A 19,510-nucleotide genomic window follows, 5' to 3' on the forward strand; every position below is an offset into this window, starting at 1 on the left:
CAAACGGGCATTCATGCTGTAATATGTAAACACATTACCTAGCAGACAACCTGCTTGCACCAATCTCATGCAATTATGGTAAGATATTGTATAATACAAACCATCTCCCTTCAATGAATTTCATTCATCCACCCATTCATTTGTTACAATTACTGTAAAAATGTTACAGTAATGCACTGTACTGTTTTATGGTAACTTGCAGGCAGCCAGTTGCCTGTAAGTTACTGTAAAAACAACAGTAAAAAATATTACAGTGGTAGTATTAGATACCATAAAATACAGTACAGTAACATACTGTACCTATTTTGCAGTAATTTACAGGCAACTGGCTGCCAATAAGTTACCGTAAAAACAACAGGAAAGGATTTACAGTGCATGTAATTATTTAATGGGTAGACCAGCTGGATTTGGGAAAAATATTTGGTAAAGACAAGTTTATGGTGTTCTTTTTACGTTTGATAATCCAGGATTCTCAATTTACGAACAGCATGTGATGAATTTGTTTATAATTCTTGCTATATATTACATCTATAAAATGAAATTCTAAGAAAAAACTATCATTCAATATTTTGAAAGGTTTGAATTAAATAATGACTTTGCCACATTGAATAATATATATGCTCACTAAGAATAAGAAAGTAATTACATCTGTTGATACTCTTAAACTTTTGAAATGTTGGCTATTTGAATGTAAAACTTTGTTTTTAGGTTTATCGGTTTGTGATGTTTAGTGTATTATTTTTTTAAAGGATGTATAGCTTTTTGTAACATTTGAATGTGTCCTTCATATTTTGTACTGAGTGTACTAAATATTAAGATCACCTTCCTTATATTGAGTTGCACCCAACTCAATGCAGGAGAGGAAGGGTTTTTAAGTCTTCAGACGTTTTCACGTTAGAGCTCGCGAACCGCTGATTCACCGAATTACTACCCCGCTCTGATTTACATGACTCTGCTCAAAAACCCTGCTCACATCTCGCGTGGCTGCCAACCCTTCCTTCTCGCTCTCTTTCTTCCAGCCTGTCAGTGCCGTAGCTAATATAGGAGGGTGACAGTCCTCCCCTAGACCCAGCTTGCCGTACCTGACCGAGGCTTGGAGCCCCTTTCCCCCGCTCAACCATGGCTACTACTATCGTTACATCCACACGCTTTACAGATGAATACCAACTCTACGAGGAGCTCGGGAAGTAAGCAACTGTCGTCGTTCGCTAACGTTAGCTAGCTAATGCACAGTGCCTTGCTGTCTTGTCTTTCCTTCTCCCCACCCCCGTATGCTAACGTTAGCTACTCGCTCCTTCTTTAGCCAGCTAGCTAGCTGTAATAGCCTGATCCTATTGTCTTTTTCTGGTTGTTGACAGAAGGCAGCTAGCTTGCGTGTCGTAGGTTAGGGCCAGAGTTTACAACGTATTTATTGAAGGCACTTTGTATGTGTATATGCGATAGCACAGCTAGCTAGCAAGCTAACAATGTCTACTAACGTTACTGGTATTGTGTCAACGCCTTGTCTTTCGGTCTGCTGAAAATTGACAGGCAGGAAGCGTTTGAGCGAAAACGCTGGCACCGCACGTTGGCAGCCTGCTTAACTGTGCTGAATGTTAGCATGTATGTTAAGTAGCTGTCTGTGTTTGTACAAGATTATGCAATTTCTCTAAACTGCGGTTTAGCTAGCTGTATATAAGTCTGCCGATAGCTATAGCCCACACCGCATCCTCCCAAAGCGAAATTGTTTGCACATTATCTAAAACCCCGCATGCCTTTGCTTCATACAGCAGCCGGTCATATAAATGCCATACGTAGCATTATAAACCTCCTAGCACACGCTATGTCGCTGTGGATTAAACGTGCAGGGGTGAGCGTTATGCGGTTTCTCGGAATCTCGATGTTTTGTTATGTTTTCTGAGAGAGAACCGGGACATTGTATTATTATGACGGGTATTGTCGGTGGCTCGATCCTCTCGACTGTCGATGGTTGTCTTGTATTCCTTTTTCTTTAGCCCCAGACCCTGGGGATAGTCGCAGTGTCTGGGCTTTTCCCTCTGGCATTCTATTGGTCCATGATTGGTTTATCAGTGCACACACCTGGGCCGCGTTCAGTAGTTCACAACGTTGTGGAACGTTCAGATAGTAATTTATTATGTAGAACAGTTGCTTCTCTGACATGTATGCTACTCATATCATTATCAACAACAACATAAACAGTCTAGTCATATAGGATGAACAACCAGAGTGGGGCTTGAACCAGTAACCCAGCAGTTATGGGGCAAAGCACACTATCCCCTGTGCCATAAAGGCCCAGACCTCTTGGTACATAATATTATAATATACATATAAACATATGCCAATTAGCAGATTAGATCTAAAGTTCTTACAGTACTGCGTGCATACATTTTCTTATCGGTGGCCCAAGTGGGAATCAAACCCACATTTCTGGTGTTGTGGTCATCATGCTATACCAACTGAGCTACCCAGATATAGTAGCACTAACACAGGTAGGTGACGTTAGGCTACAGAGTGGCTGGTTCCAGTGAGAGCTGGGAGAGTAGTTTAACCTGCTTCTGTTTGTCCTCTAGTTTAGGTGTGGCCAACCCCCCCTCTACTAGCTTGGGTCTGCAGGGTTTAACCTGGTTCCAGCTCTGCTCTAACACACCTGTTATATCTAACTAGCTTGTAGCCTAATCAAGACTGAGCTGCTGTGTGATAGAGCAGGGTTGGTGCAAAAGCATGCTCAACCAGTAGCACTCTAGGAGAGAGTTGGCCATCCTTGCACTGTTGTACATACACTAGTACCGGTGTATAGACTTTAGTCTACACTACAGCCAATCTGATCCTGGTCTGCAGTACTGGTTTTCTCTACTAGGCCTACCTAGTAGTTAATTGATTTATTGACCAATCTAATGCCATTAATTGAACAAAGTCTGCTTGCTCACCAGGAACGCGTTCAGTAAGGAACAAAGTAGCAAAAACATTTTGCAACGGGAAACGAAAATGTATGTTCGTATTGGACAAGATCCGATAGAGAGCCTACCTTTTAGGTTCAATCTATTTTGAAAAATGTTCTTCTTACTTGTGCCGACTGAACATGACCGTGTCGTAGATCTGGATCAGTACCTGATTAGAGGGGAAGGAAGAACCAGCAATGCTGTAGACCTGTATTTGAGAAAGAGAGCTCTGCAATCTGGGTGTCCTTAGTTGCAGTAGACTGTCAATGTTTCATTTTTATGGCTCCATGCTGTGTATCAGTGTTGATGGCCAACCCTTGTGTGTGTGTGTGTGCGCTGTGTGTATTTGTTTTATGTTTGCCTGCGTGTTAGTATACTAAATGTCAAACCCCCAACCCAGAACTGATCATTGCTTACCTTGTTTTCAGGGGAGCATTTTCAGTGGTGCGCAGATGTGTGAAGAAGTCATCAGGTCAGGAGTTCGCCGCCAAAATTATCAACACCAAGAAACTCTCAGCCAGAGGTAAAACACACACACACACACACACAAAAACAGAGCGCGAGAGAGACAGCGGTCAGTGGTAGATTTCTTTGGTGGGGCGGTGTTCATCCCTGTGAGCTGTCAGTGATCTGCTATATAAATCGGTGTTTGTCAGAGGTGCAGCTGATGGGATGTCTTGAGAGTTGACTATGAGGAGCCAATGTGTCATGTTTGTGTGTAATCTCTTGTGACAAATGTTATCATACATTTGAACATTGGTAAAATATTCTGGTGAAGAATTATGATTTGATGCATACTCAATATTTGGTTCTGGGTTCTGAGATTGTGTGTGTCGAGGGGGTGGTAGGTTATGTGGTAATTATGTTTACCAAGGAGGCCGAGCTCCACTGTGGGATGTTGTAGGCATTCAGGGCCACGACTCTTCTCAGCACACAGACCTTTCTCTCACACGCACATACACACACACACTGTGTGTGTGTCTGGGGACTGTGTGCTGCCTCTCAGCTCAGAGCTGCCCTCCTCTGCAGTCAACACGCATTCTCTCGCTCGCCTGCTCTTTTTTCCTGTTCCTTCACTTTGAGCAGTCTTGGCTCTTTGCTTTATACCCGTTTCCTCGATACCCCTCCTGCTCTCTCTCTCACTTCCTCCCACCCGTCAGTAGCTAGGAGATTGGTCAGTATCGAGGCTAATCCAGTTAGACTAAATATATCTCATCAGGGGCTAAGACCCCATGGATCACACACACTTGCACCTCTCTGTTAGCCCCTTTGTTCCCTGCGTGTGTGCCTGTGTGTTATGTTAATAGTATCACATTAGGGAAAGTATTTGGTATTCTGAAAAAATCTAATTTCAGCAATAACTATAGGCTTTTCATGGTAGCAGTCAAATGCTAAGCTTTGGACAGTACAGCATTAAAATGTGTGTGTGGGCCAGGATGGGAGGGACTCAGACAGTCTTGCATTGATCTCTGTGTCTAGAGACAGAGAGGAAAGGGGGAGAGAGAGACTGGGAAAGGGAGGAGGAATAGAGTGAGAGGGAGAAGATTTGGAGATAATAATAATAATAATAATAAATAATAATAGGAGATAGGAGCAATAGAGGAATTGGGTTGTTTAGCAACAGAACCGATGCGTGCGCAACCCTTGGGGCAAAACAGACGGAGTAGGCTTAGAATCAAAGGATTGTTGACAACGTCAACTATATTTCCTTTGAATTAATATTGAAAACATGAATACATTTGCACAATGAGCACTTGTCTCTCAAATACATCATTACAGTTCTTGGTTAGCTAGCTAGTGAATTTTAGACATGTTAGCATAGACGTGGCATGAGTCAAAACAAGACATGGTATCAATAAGAAGATACAACGAGCTACCTAAGATTCACCACGTCAGCTTCTTGTCATTGTTGCTAGCTGTCTGACCGTCCAGAATCATAACACACGGCCTAGTGCCTCTGCATTGCGCACATATTGTTTTTGTGACGTTGTCAGGCAATCCGTCTATACATAGTGTGTACACACCGGTGCATGTGGTAGCAGTTTGTCTAGTAGGATTTAAGGATTTAAGTGTTGTTTTTAGCACCATTGGGCCTGTTTGACCTAGCGCACTGCCCCATGGGTAATAAGTCTCTGAAAGCTCCGCTAAACACCGTCATAATCTGAGGCGGGCTAGTGGTGTGTGTGTCGTACCTCTCCTTCTCTCCCTGATGTAACATGGCTATAGGCCCGCCCCCCGGTGGAGCAGATGGCCAATTTGAGAACAGCAGGAAGTGCCAGTAATGAGTTACCCTGCAGCACTCTCTGCCCCATCTACTACCACTACACACACATACCACACACACACATGCATTGTACACGCGTGCACGCCCATACACACAGGCATGCACACGTCAACAAATAATCGAATGAATCAGCAAAAGCTGTAGTAAACCATGCCATGCTGAACACACACCACACATGCAATGGGAAGTTGTGATCCTTTTTCTAGGGCTGGGCGGTAAACTGTAAAAAAACGATATACCGGTATTCATTCACAGACCAGTTTAGATTTTTACTTTACCTTCTATAATAGTTTTTTTTATGTTTCATATATTACATTAAATGATTCACTAATGACTCGAAAAGAGGATTGAAAAGATTGTCGCCAGTAAAAAACTGCTGAGAACTGCTAGCTAACACACAAGTTAACAACTTCTGGAGGGCAAGCTTGCCAAATGGACCCCAGGAAATCGGGCAACTACCCCTAGTAGAAAGTAAGAACTGCAATTGAAGCCGAAAATGCAGTTTTTTTTTTTTACGAAGTAGTCATATTAAGAAAAGAAACCTGACAGTGTGTAAATGTTAACACATTAGTGCAGCAAATTAAGACATTTATTGAAATGCTTGAAGTGAATGCTGGAATTGAACAAATAGCTATGCAAATGTAAACCATTGGTTCAGTACCAGAGTTTGAGTCTACAAAATAGGATTTTGATTCCTATGCAATGTTCTACAAATAGGAGTACTTCACTGTCAGTTTTGTCCTATTATTTTTGTTTGAAGTTTGGTTGAACAGTATAACATAATCAGAATTGAGAAAGTCCATTAAACCACATATAATTAATTTGTTGCCATGCACTACCTATAAAGCATATTTAGAACTGTTATTATTCAGAAACACCAAATATTGTCAAAAATGAGAAAAATACAGTGATATATTTGCCCATATGGCCCAGCCCTACCTCTTTTTGCAAATGGAAAGTTCATATAATTCTCTCTCGCTCTCTCTCTGCACCGGTAGTGAAATGAGACAGGTTTCTGTACTTTTTCCCTTTGCAGAAGGGGGAGAGAGAATCTATAGCCTACATGGGGAGGAGAAAAGGGGGAGGGAGAGGAGTAGTGGGAAAGATGGAAGGGGAGAGAGGCAAGCAGGAATGGAAGGAGGCAGAGAAGTGATGGGGAGGTGGAAGGCTAGAGGAATAGTATGGCTGGGGGGGAAGAGGGAGGGATAGAAAGGTGGGAGAAATGTGTGTTCGGATGTAAGGCTGGTTATCAGCAGTATAGGAGTGCCGCATTTGTTTGGCTGAAATGATAACGTGAAGAGAAAGAAGGATATGTGTGTATTGCAGTGTGTGTCTGTGAGTGGGTCTAATGCGTGTTTGTTTGTTAGCCAGGGTTTCAGATGATGAAATTGCCAGTTCTTGCGTTTTTAAGATATTCAGTGTTGCGATATCAAATACTCTGATTGAATTCATGCATATAATTGCTGTGTGTCTGTATGAATGCTCCCTCTGTTTTGGAGCCCTGTAGCAGTTGATATTTCATTAGAATAATAAGTGAACAGTCACACTGTCTGACTCACTCCCTATGCCGTCGCTAGGGTTACCCCAAATTACCTCTGACCTCTCACAACGGTCTGTTGCTAACAGTGACGACGAGAGGCGGGGGTGTGTGTGTGTGTGTGTGTGTGTGTGTTCCAATTTCATCATGTTCCCCTGCTAGGCAAAGTGCTGGCACAGCAATGTTCCACAGCTGGGGCTGCGAGGAACCTCCACACACCATACACATTCTACACACCGCACGTACACCTTGTACAATCTTATTTAACTGTGTCTCGCCCTCTATATATTAACCTTGTTATAAATCTTTATTTTTAAGTGAAATAAGCTTTTCTTCTTCTCCTCAGATCACCAGAAGCTGGATCGAGAGGCTCGCATCTGCCGTCTGCTCAAACACTCCAACATAGGTTTGTTGTCTCTGTCTTTCTATCTCTCTATCTCTACACTCTTAGAAAGGTGCTAAAAGTAGAACCATATAGGATTCTTCGGCTTGTTCCCCATAGGATAACCCTTTTTGGTGCTTGGTAGAACCCTTTGCAGAGTGTTCTACCCCTCTATGAAGGGTTCTACAGAGGGTTTTCTTTCTTTTTACTATTTTCTACATTGTATATAAAATATATTTTGATTTGTTCAACACTTTTTTGAATACTACATGATTCCATATGTGTTATTTCATAGTTTTGATGTCTTCACTATTATTCTACAATAAAGAAAATAGTAAAAATAAAGAGAACCCCTTGAATGAGTAGGCGTGTCCAAACTTTTGACTGGTACTGTATATAAGGCCTTTCTTTGAGGGCCTAGTTATACCCTAACACAGTGGTCTGAAGCTCCTGGTTTATAGGCCACATCAGGCCTGCAAGTCACGTCATGCTGGCTTGCAAAGTGATGTGTAATTCCAATTGGACTCCAGCCAAAGTAAGGATATCCAACAATTGGAACTTTTAAACGTAGAGTCAGCGATATGATGTAGATCCACAAAGTAAACAGCATAGTGGGTCAATTTCAGCAACAACTAAGAGCGTTGGAGCGCTATGCTAAACTTCTCCGCTTGCTCAGATACTGTGTTTGACTGTGTGAGAGCGAAGTCTTGCATCTCGCTCATCGCAATAACATAATTTCGACTACCTTAATCACCTGCAATCTGCATTGGAATGACTGCCAAAGAGGGAAGATTGATTATTGAGACTACCTAAATCATCTAAACTGGAACAACAGTCTCAGTAACAGGTTTAATAAATCCAACTACTAACAGATTGGATTAGAAAAATCTATGTTATTGATCTTTGTAACGCATAAGATTAAACCACCAATCAATGTACATGCAAAAAAACGGATATTGAAACAAACGTTTCTGAAAATCAACCTGCAATAGAGCATGCTGGGAAATATGATAATGATGCGTGTGGTTTTGAGTGTTTTCCTCAATTCAGAGTAGGGATGTTAATCGGTTAGCCGCCGAAAATACATTTGACCAGTCATGCTTATCAGTCTATAGGTTCATTTGCATAATTTTGTGGAATTAAATTGCCGCGTTTGTATTTTTGTTAGTCAACATGCATCTTATTTAACACACGAGCACAGCATACAGAGCCTAGTTTGAGGAGCGGAATAGCCTATCACCTGTCAGACAGCGCGAGAGTAGCTTCTCAAAAGCCTGTAGGCTACTGGAGTGAAAGCTGCTTTTGTAAACCCAGTCATGGCGCAACATTGCAATCGTGTGTTAACTTTGGTGGCCACGATTTTAAAGGGAGCTATTTTTATTTCTCAATCTCAACTCGTAATTAAGGTGCCATTTGGGTGCATAGACTATAACCTGCCTACTGTTGACTATCAGCGTGTCACCCACCACTTTGCAATGTGAGCTTGAGGCAGTATAATTGTTTGAAACCTCAACGTTTTTGGTTAATTTATTTCAAATAATAAGGCATGTCTTACCTTGCTTCAGAGTAGCCTTGCAAAAATCCATCCATAGAAACGTGGAGGCAATTATTTTATAAAGACTTCCTCATGCCATTAACCAGCATTTCTCTCCTGTTCTATTGGTTTTCATAACTTTTTGTCGTTGTCCAGAAGCCAAAGGCACAATCCTAGTTATATTAGCAACCATCTTAGTTGTTGCTATTAGATTCCCAGTTTTTCTACGTTTCTAACAGATTTAAATCTCTGTCACAACTGCTCGCATTAGAACAGTTTTTTCCTCTAATTGCATTTTGGTAAATGTTTGAAAATGCAGTTTTATTAGCTGCTTCATTACAGGAGTTGCATGTTCAATAATAGGCTATAGCCTTTTGACTAAGATTGTTGCATGTTTATTAAGCACTTCATGAAAAATGTCCGGTACTTGCATGCATGCATAGTATCAGAGAGGAAGAGGCAAAGCGAGAGGTTTCATTCTCGCCTAAATCTGTCCAAAATAAGCCCAATGCGTTTTCTATGGGCTTATTTTGGGCCTAAGCTTGTCGCCTGCCTTGCCGCCTTGTGACGACTCCCATTGTTAGTGCTGAAACATAAGCATCTCGTCATTATATACAGATCTCTGATAGTATTTTCTGTTGGTCATGTCATTATACTGTTTGGAGAAAAAAAAAAATGGTTGACCGGTTAATGAGGGTCAGTTAGTCGGCAGTAAAATGTTACGAAATTTGCATCCCTAATTTAGTAAACATTTGTCACATTGAACTCTGGTTATTTACACCAACACTGGGGTTCTTTAACACCACGGAGTCACCTGGGCGTTAATTTTTCTCCTGAATCAACACTAGAAACCGTTGGTAACACTGGCCAATTTACTGTGTACCATACAATACAATACACTGGGTCACTCAGACTCCCTTCTATTCTCGTACTCTACGCTCAATAAAATCACAGAAAATACTAATTTGAAAAACAGACATGGCAAATATATAAACTATGCCATTACTGTCAATGTAAATTGATTAACAGAATACCAGATATATGCCCATAATATAGATCCAGTTTAAAACATTCTCACACCTATCGTTTTAAACTTATCAGATTACTGAAACTCCTGATATTAAAGTTTAAACAGTGAGGTAAACACTAATGCTTAGGCACTATAAAAAATTATATATACAATTAAAAAAAAAACATTCAGATTCAGAAGTTTTCTATGTAGAATCCTTCTTGCCTTTACAAGAATCATCAAATAACCGTTTCTTTCAAAAACTGTCCTTAGGATGAAAAAGGGTCTAGGTACACACTAAAAACAAATGGTTATATATAGTGCAAAATAAGGGTTCTTTGGATTGTGACCATAGCGGAACCCTTTTTGGTGCTTTATGGAACCTTTTTTTTTAAGGTTCTATAAAGAACATGCTCATAATGTTCTAAATTGAACCTGTATGGTGCTATAAAGAACCATTAAATAAGGTTCTATATGGCATCAAAGGGTTCTGCTATGGTTATAACCCTTACTTAGTCAAACGACCTCAATTGACACAAGGCCATACTTGAGTCTTTCACAAGACACCATCACATAGTCATATACAGTGCATTCGGAAAGTATTCAGACCCCTTCACTTTCCACATTTTGTTATGTTACAGCCTTATTCTAAAATGGATACAATTATTATTTTATTCCTCATCAATCTACACACAATACCCCATAATGACAGAGCGAAAACAGAAATACCTTATTTACATAAGTATTCAGACCCTTTGCTATGAGACTCGAAATTGAGCTCACGTGCATCCTGTTTCCATTGATCATCCTTGATGTTTCTACAACTTGGAGTCCACCTGTGGTAAATTCAATTGATTAGACATGATTTGGAAAGGCTCACACCTGTCTATAAAACGTCCCACAGTTGACAGTGCATGTCAGAGCAAAAACCAAGCCATGAGGTCGAAGGAATTGTCCGTAGAGCTCCGAGCCAGGATTGTGTCGAGGCACAGATCTGGGGAAGGGTACCCAAAAATATCTGCAGCATTGAAGGTCCCCAAGAACACAGTGGCCTCCATCATTCTTAAATGGAAGAAGTTTGGGAACCACCAAGACTCTTCCTAGAGCTGGCTGCCCGGCCAAACTGAGCAATCGGGGGAGAAGGGCGTTGCTCAGGCAGGTGACCAAGAACCTGATGGTCACTCTGTCAGAGCTCTAGAGTTCCTCTGTGGAGATGGAAGAACCTTCCAGAAGGACAACAATCTCTGCAGCACTCTACCAATCAGGCCTTTATGGTAGAGTGGCCAGACGGAAGCCACTCCTCAGTAAAAGGCACGACAGCCCGCTTGGAGTTTGCCAAAGGGCACCTAAAGGACTCTCAGACCATGAGAAACAAGAGTCTAATGAAACCAAGATTGAACTCTCTGGCCTGAAGGCCAAGCGTCACGTCTGGAGGAAACCAGGCATCGCTCATCACCTGGCCAATACCATCCCTACGGTGAAGCATGGTGGTGGCAGCATCATGCTGTGGCGGATGTTTTTCAGTGGCAGGGACTGGGAGACTATCCAGGATTGAGGGAAAGATGAAGGGAGCAAAGTACAGAGAGATCCTTGATGAAAACCTGCTCCAGAGCGCTCAGGACCTCAGACTGGGGCGACGGTTCACCTTCCAACAGGACAACGACCCTAAGCACACAGCCAAGACAACGCAGGAGTGGCTTCTGGACAAGTCTCTGAATGTTCTTGAGTGGCCCAGCCAGAGCCCGGACTTGGACCCGATCGAACATCTCTGGAGAGACCTGAAAATAGCTGTGCAGCGACGCTCCCCATCCAACCTGACAGAGCTTGAGAGGATCTGCAGAGAAGAATGGGAGACACTCCCCAAATACAGCTGGCCCAAGCTTGTAGTGTCATACCCAAGAAGACTCGAGGCTGTAATCACTGCCAAAGGTGATTCAACAAAGTACTGAGTAAAGGGTCTGAATACTTAGGTAAATGTGATATTTCAGTTTTGTAATTTTTAATACATTTGTGTGTAGATTGTTGAGGGGAAAAACAAACCATTTTAATCAATTTTAGAATAAGGCTGTAACATAACAAAATGTGGAAAAAGTGAAGGGGTCTGAATACTTTCCGATAGCACTGTATGTAATAGCATAACACAACAGATTAGTTAAATTGGAATGAGACTCACTCACGGTTGCACAAAAGAGCTGTGCACAAACCACGTCCCAAAAAATTCTACATTTGAATTATCACTAAAAGAGGATTGAACCCTTTTTTCAACTGCAAATAACCATTGAAGGGCTCAAACGGTTATTTGGGTCAAAATGGTTCCACCTAGAACCATCACCCTTCCCAAAGAAACGTAATTTTTTGTGTGTTGAACCCTTTTCCTAATGCAGAAAACACATCGCACCGATTTGACGGTCTGCCGTTCATTCGCTTGCTGACGATGCGGTGTGTTTTAGGGACCACCCACCGGTGGGCGACTGACAGCCGTAATTTTCACCCGTGAGAGTCCCCCTTTTGCCGGGACTCTCAATTTTGAACATGTATGAACACAGAAGTTAATCAGGCAGCTGACTAAATTACACAATATTTTACTTCTGGGTTAACATAGATTAGTAGAACCCTATCCCTCTGCAAATAACCCTTTTTTCAAACTATATCTGTCTGTCATTGTGTGTATGTCTCTCTGTCTGGAAGTCTGTGTCTCTGTATTTGTGTGTGTACTGATGTTATTCAAATTGAGAATTAGGAAAAGTCAACTATTTCAGGACAAATATTTTCCTGTTAATCGGTTGTTAAAAAAAGAAATGACCAGGAGGACAGAACAAAGGAGGGAGGTAGAGGAAGAGAAAAGATGAGAGGTGAGGGGGATGAGGCCATACCAATGAGTCAATGACAACATTGTGCTGTCTCCATTTGCATCCCTCTATCATCTCTCCCTTCTTTCGGCCTCTTTTTTCAGTGTCCCAGATTGCTCTGCCCCTCAGGTAATGGTCTCCCTCTTCTCACGCTCTCCCTCTTCTTTCTCTCCTTTTTATACTCCTCTTTATACTCCTCCTCTCATTTTCTCTCTCTTCCTCTCCTCTCATTTGGCCCGTGCTTCATATAAACTTTGGACAAAGAAAGCGGGACAGATAGAGGGGGAGAACGAACGAGAGACTGATGGAGAAGAAGAGAGAGGGATTGAGATATGATATGATATTGCTGCAGGGCCGACCTGCTTCTTATTGCACAGCAAATGTACCTTTTACATCACCTTTAACCTCCAACCCTAGAACCCTTAAACGAACCATACAGTAGGTCCAATTTAGAATCACAAACTGAGCCCTAGCCACTAGCCTGTAATATTCCACAATTCCCTTTCTCTCCCTCTTCTCCACCCTCTTTTCTTTCTTTCTCTAGTGAGACTACATGACAGTATCTCGGAAGAAGGCTTTCACTACCTTGTCTTTGACCTGTGAGTATAACACACGCACACATTTCAGGCTTGTGCATTCACATCCACGAATGAGCTTTATTATGTATGATAACAATCTTGTTCTCTGTCTGTCTCTGTCGGTCTCTCTCTCCGTCTGTCCTTCTCTCTCCCAGGGTGACGGGAGGAGAGTTGTTTGAAGACATTGTTGCTAGGGAGTACTACAGTGAGGCTGATGCCAGGTGGGCAATCCCTATTTACTGTTACCATAGTTACTGTGCCGCACAGCGCAGGTCAAAACCGTGGGAGAGTGGCGTGATTTCACGTGGCGCGCACACACACACAGTGATTATGGGTTTCCTTGTATTCATGTCTGCTGCATTGTCATGTCCTGTTATCCCTCTTCATAACCCTTTCTCTTCTCCCCCTCTCTCATCTCTCCCTCTTTCTGTTTCCTTCCTATCTCTCTGCTCCCTCTTTCTCTCACTTCTCTCTCTTCTCACTCAATCTTGCTGTTAGGTGATACTCTGTGTTGCATTAGAAGTGTTCATGTCCTAATTGGATTAGTGCTGACCAGGGATTTAGTCACACACACACACACACACACACACACACACACACACACACTACAAGCCACATGGGGTCAGCCACACCCCTTTCCCAAGACTGATTTTGACCTTTCACCTCTGAGCCTCACAACCAGCAGACAACGTCTTAACAACAGTATCTTTACTAGCTGGCTTATCCACGTGGGGTACTTGGGAAGTCTCAAAAGAACATAGACCTAATTGGTCAAATTCTTATGAGGGGGTACTTCAGGGGTTCTCCTGGCATAGCAGAATGTGATAAGAGTACAGTAACAAAAATAAAGTTAAAAGCCACTATTGTAGTAAATGTAACTACTTTGAGTCTCTTTCTTTGTCAGACCTGTTGAGCTTTCATTACAAACCATACATGTGTTTAATGATGAAAGGATGACTGATATCTCCTTTTTTCACGCTCAACCCCATTTTCTCCCTTTCCTCTCCAGTCAGTGTATCAACCAGATCTTGGAGAGTGTCCAACATATCCACCAGCATGACATCGTCCACAGGGACCTGAAGGTGTGTGTGTTTCTGTGGTGAGCGTGTGTGTAGCCGCCTGTTGCTATAACTACCACACACACCTCTGCTCGTGGCCATGGCAACGCACTGCTCTCCATCTCTCCCCCTTTATCCCTCCCACTCCCTCTCTTTACTCGCTCCCCTCCCTCTCTCCTCCCTCTCATACAAGCACACTCTGTTTACCTCTCTAGCCCTCATCTTTTCTCACTGCCTCACTCCTCTTTTTTCACTCTCACTCTCTCCCTCTGCACTAGGGGTGTAAACGGTTCAAACAAAATTGGGAAATTGTCACAACTACCACTAACAGGTCCCAATCATCATCATAAAGGGGAAATATATATTTTTTAGCTACTTAATTAACTGGAGCTGTAATGCATGAGGGAGAGAAGCAGCTCAAGCAGGGAGCGGGGCAGGGGCAGTGTGTATCTGAGTGACAAGGGGAGCAGGGAGAGATGGCAACCAAGTCGACTCGCACTGGTAGACTAACTTATTGCTAGTTATTTATCACCTCATCTGTTTACATAGTACCTGTCTTGACTCCATCAAACCGAAAGAAACTAGCTAACGTTAGCTAGGCTAATTGAGACTGCATAACTGTACGCTTTCTCACCCTACCTAATAACAACAACTCCATTCAGATTATTAAGTAGCAGCCTACCTGTTGGCTCTTGGTGGTGTAGCCCGTCCTTCTCATTTAACTTTTAGTTCTGTCATTTTAATTCCATTTTCCATTGATGAGCCTAGATATCTCCTAATAACTAGCCACACGGAGGCTCTAGCTCTGACTGTAGCCTAGTGCTGGGTTAATGACTTGTGATTGGATGACAACAACAAGTGCCACTCATGAAAAGCAAGAGCAGCAGCATAAATTATCAAATGTTCTCTCTCTCTGCGGGAAGAGTGATATAGACCATCTGCATTGTGAATTAATATGTAATTTTATGCATTTTTGTTATGTTTTAACGGAAAACTGTGTGGGGAGAGTGCAACCATGTGGTCTACTCTCCCCAAGGACTCTTAGACACTGACCATACGCACACACACACAGACCTTACGCCAATGTAAAGGATTCCGAGACAAGGTAAGGAGAGATGAACCCTGGGGTTACCATAACAACCCCCATGACATCACATCAACCTGGCTACTCACAGCTGATTGGCTGTGATAAAAGTGTCTTCCACCGAAACACCATGATGGCACATCACTGAATATCACTTGAGAGGGAGAGAGGTTTAAGAAAATATTTACTAAATAAACTGAAGTAAAAAAATATATAAATAAAGTAACACGATAAAATGACTAATGAGGCTATATACAGGGGGTACCGGTACCGAGTCAATGTGCGGGGGTACAGGTTAGTCGAGGTAATTTGTACATGTAGGTAGGGGTAAAGTGACTGCTTAGGAAATAAACAGCGAGTAGCAGCAGAGTAAAAACAAATGGGGGGGGGGGGTCAAGGCAAATGTTCCAGGTGGCCATTTGATTAATTGTTCAGCAGTCTTATGGTTTGGGGGTAGAAGCTGTTAAGGAGCCTTTTGGACCTAGACTTGGCGCTCCGGTACCGCTTGCTGTGTGGTAGCAGAGAGAACAGTCTATGACTTTGGTGACTGGAGTCAATTTTTTGGGCCTTCCTCTTACACCGCCTAGTATATACAGTGGGGAAAAAAAGTATTTAGTTAGCCACCAATTGTGCAAGTTCTCCCACTTAAAAAGATGAGAGAGGCCTGTCATTTTCATCATAGGTACACGTCAACTATGACAGACAAATGGAGGAAAAAAAATCCAGAAAATCACATTGTAGGATTTTTAATGAATTTATTTGCAAATTATGGTGGAAAATAAGTATTTGGTCACCTACAAACAAGCAAGATTTCTGGCTCTCACAGACCTGTAACTTCTTCTTTAAGAGGCTCCTCTGTCCTCCACTCGTTACCTGTATTAATGGCACCTGTTTGAACTTGTTATCAGTATAAAAGACACCTGTCCACAACCTCAAACAGTCACACTCCAAACTCCACTATGGCCAAGACCAAAGAGCTGTCAAAGGACACCAGAAACAAAATTGTAGACCTGCACCAGGCTGGGAAGACTGAATCTGCAATAGGTAAGCAGCTTGGTTTGAAGAAATCAACTGTGGGAGCAATTATTAGGAAATGGAAGACATACAAGACCACTGATAATCTCCCTCGATCTGGGGCTCCACGCAAGATCTCACCCTGTGGGGTCAAAATGATCACAAGAACGGTGAGCAAAAATCCCAGAACCACACGGGGGGACCTAGTGAATGACCTGCAGAGAGCTGGGACCAAAGTAACAAAGCCTACCATCAGTAACACGCTACGCCGCCAGGGACTCAAATCCTGCAGTGCCAGACGTGTCCCCCTGCTTAAGCCAGTACATGTCCAGGCCCGTCTGAAGTTTGCTAGAGTGCATTTGGATGATCCAGAAGAGGATTGGGAGAATGTCATATGGTCAGATGAAACCAAAATATAACTTTTTGGTAAAAACTAAACTCGTCGTGTTTGGAGGACAAAGAATACTTGAGTTGCATCCAAAGAACACCATACCTACTGTGAAGCATGGGGGTGGAAACATCATGCTTTGGGGCTGTTTTTCTGCAAAGGGACCAGGACGACTGATCCGTGTAAAGAAAAGAATGAATGGGGCCATGTATCGTGAGATTTTGAGTGAAAACCTCCTTCCATCAGCAAGGGCATTGAAGATGAAACGTGGCTGGGTCTTTCAGCATGACAATGATCCCAAACACACCGCCCGGGCAACGAAGGAGTGGCTTCGTAAGAAGCATTTCAAGGTCCTGGAGTGGCCTAGCCAGTCTCCAGATCTCAACCCCATAGAAAATCTTTGGAGGGAGTTGAAAGTCCGTGTTGCCCAGCGACAGCCCCAAAACATCACTGCTCTAGAGGAGATCTGCATGGAGGAATGGGCCAAAATACCAGCAAGTGTGTGAAAACCTTGTGAAGACTTACAGAAAACGTTTGACCTGTGTCATTGCCAACAAAGGGTATATAATAAAGTATTGAGAAACTTTTGTTATTGCCCAAATACTTATTTTCCACCATAATTTGCAAATAAATTCATAAAAAATCCTACAATGTGATTTTCTGGATTTTTTTTTTTCTCATTTTGTCTGTCATAGTTGACGTGTACCTATGATGAAAATTACAGGCCTCTCATCTTTTTAAGTGGGAGAACTTGCACAATTGGTGGCTGACTAAATACTTTTTTTCCCCACTGTAGGTCCTGGATGGCAGGAAGCTTGGCCCCAGTGATGTACTGGGCCGTACGCACTACCCTCTGTAGCGCCTTACGGTCGGATGCCGAGCAGTTGCCGTACCAGGCGGTGATGCAAGCGTTGAGGATGCTCTTGATGGTTCAGCTGTATAACTTTTTGAGGATCTGGGGACCCATGCCAAATCTTTTCAGTCTCCTGAGGGGGAAAAGGCGTTGTCGTGCCCTCTTAACAACTTTCTTGGTGTGTTTGGACCATGATAGTTTGATGTGGACACCAAGGAACTTAACTCTCGACCCGCTCCACTACAGCCCCGTCGATGTGAATGGGGGCGTGTTCGGCCTTCCTTTTCCTGTAGTCCACGATCATCTCCTTTGTCTTGCTCACGTTGAGGAAGAGGATGTTGTCCTGGCACCACACTGCCAGGTCTCAGACCTCCTCCCTATAGGCTGACTCATCGTTGTCAGTGATCAGGCCTACCACCGTTGTGTCGTCAGCAAACTTAATGATGGTGTTGGAGCCGTGCTTGGCCACGCAGTCATGGGTGAACAGGGAGTACAGGAGGGGACTAAGCACGCACCCCTGAGGGGCCCCCGTGTTGAGGATCAGCGTGGCAGATGTGTTGTTGCCTACCCTTACAATCTGCGGGCGACCCGTCAAGAAGTCCAGGATCCAGTTGCAGAGGGAGGTGTTTTGCCCCAGGATCCTTAGCTTAGTGATGAGCTTTGTGGGCATTATGATGTTGAACGCTGAGCTGAGTCTCCCGAGTGGCGCAGTGGTCTAAGGCACTGCATCGCAGTGCTAGCTGTGCCACTAGAGATCCTGGTTCGAATCCAGGCTCTGTCGTAGCCGGCCGCGACCGGGAGACCCATGGGGAGGCGCACAATTGGCCCAGCGTCTTCCAGGGTAGGGGAGGGAATGGCCGGCAGGGATGTAGCTCAGTTGGTAGAGCATGGCGTTTGCAACGCCAGGGTTGTGGGTTCGATTCCCACGGGGGGCCAGTATGAAAAATAAAAAAAATTATGTATGCACTCGCTAACTGTAAGTCGCTCTGGATAAGAACGTCTGCTAAATGACTAAAATGTAAATGTAGTCAATGAACAGCATTCTCACATAGGTGTTCCTTTTGTCCAGGTGGGAAAGGGCAGTGTGGAGCGTGATTGAGATTGCGTCATCTGTGGATCTGTTGGGGCGGTATGTGAATTGGAGTGGGTCTAGGTGTTAGAGCCGATTTGGGCATATTTTGTATAAAAGACTGAACATACTGAGCTCCATGTACATTTGTGTAAATATATTAAATATTAATGTATATGATGAAATATTAGGTACGTACCTTTATGATTTATTTTCCGGATTGAGATATATTCATTTGTTATTAGTGTAACTCAGTTTTTGGCCCCCCCTCTTGCCCATTCATTGTACTGTGTTAATTGTGATAGTATAAAGGCAGGAAGTTGGGCCTTCGGGGGGAGGAGTCCTTGCTAGATGCGGGAGCGGTATAGTTTTTTGACCATATAGACATACAGAAATACAGACAGACAGGTCATATTATATTATGTATTTGCATTTCAAGTAATCTCTGCTTTAAGTTGATTGGAGAATACCTTTTTGTTAGATAAGAAGAATAAACATTTTTTGTTGCACTATATCCCTGGATCTCATTGAATGTTTGGCCGTTTGGAAACGTTGAGTGTGGACTGTATGCGTCCGAAACAACCCCGCTTCAGGCTAGGGCAGTGGCTATGGTAAAGAGGAAAGGAAGCCACTACATTCAAGTCAAAAAACTCCGTGAAGGATTACTACCGGAAGGAAATCTCCGGTTCGGACACACGCTGGATTTTGTTCTATTTGTAATTGCATTCGGACCATAAGGACAGCTCGCTTGGAAGGATTTGAACTCCTAGATTTCGCCAGCCGTGAGTAACCACTGCGAATGAATGAGCTGCCCTGTTCAAGGCGATCGTTTGATCATGCATATTATGGAAGCGCAAATGTGCTTATAATTGGAATGTTTGATAAACTTGGGAATGGAATTCAAAATACAGCGCTGTGAAAACAATTAAGAA

At 43.0% G+C, this 19,510-nt stretch overlaps 1 protein-coding gene across 7 annotated transcripts in view; it reads left to right on the forward strand.

Annotated features, from left to right (window-relative positions):
- Positions 1-1,025: 1,025 nt before the first annotated feature.
- The window catches only part of LOC311100675 (calcium/calmodulin-dependent protein kinase type II subunit gamma-like), a 56,529-nt gene continuing 38,044 nt past the window's right edge, over positions 1,026-19,510 (forward strand). For 5 of the 7 annotated variants that reach the window (XM_084141618.1, XM_084141616.1, XM_084141619.1 and 2 more), the window contains exons 1-6: positions 1,035-1,187; positions 3,368-3,462; positions 7,107-7,166; positions 13,079-13,133; positions 13,268-13,333; positions 14,122-14,194. In XM_084141618.1, the coding sequence (XP_083997744.1) occupies positions 1,120-1,187; positions 3,368-3,462; positions 7,107-7,166; positions 13,079-13,133; positions 13,268-13,333; positions 14,122-14,194 (417 nt within the window). In that variant the 5' untranslated portion in view covers positions 1,035-1,119. Of the gene's footprint in view, positions 1,188-3,367; positions 3,463-7,106; positions 7,167-13,078; positions 13,134-13,267; positions 13,334-14,121; positions 14,195-19,510 lie in introns of all 7 variants that reach the window. The other 2 variants (XM_084141614.1, XM_084141617.1) reach the window with 1 other exon arrangement.

Source organism: Coregonus lavaretus (assembly GCF_964263955.1).
Source record: "Coregonus lavaretus genome assembly, chromosome: 25".
NCBI lineage: Eukaryota > Metazoa > Chordata > Actinopteri > Salmoniformes > Salmonidae > Coregonus > Coregonus lavaretus.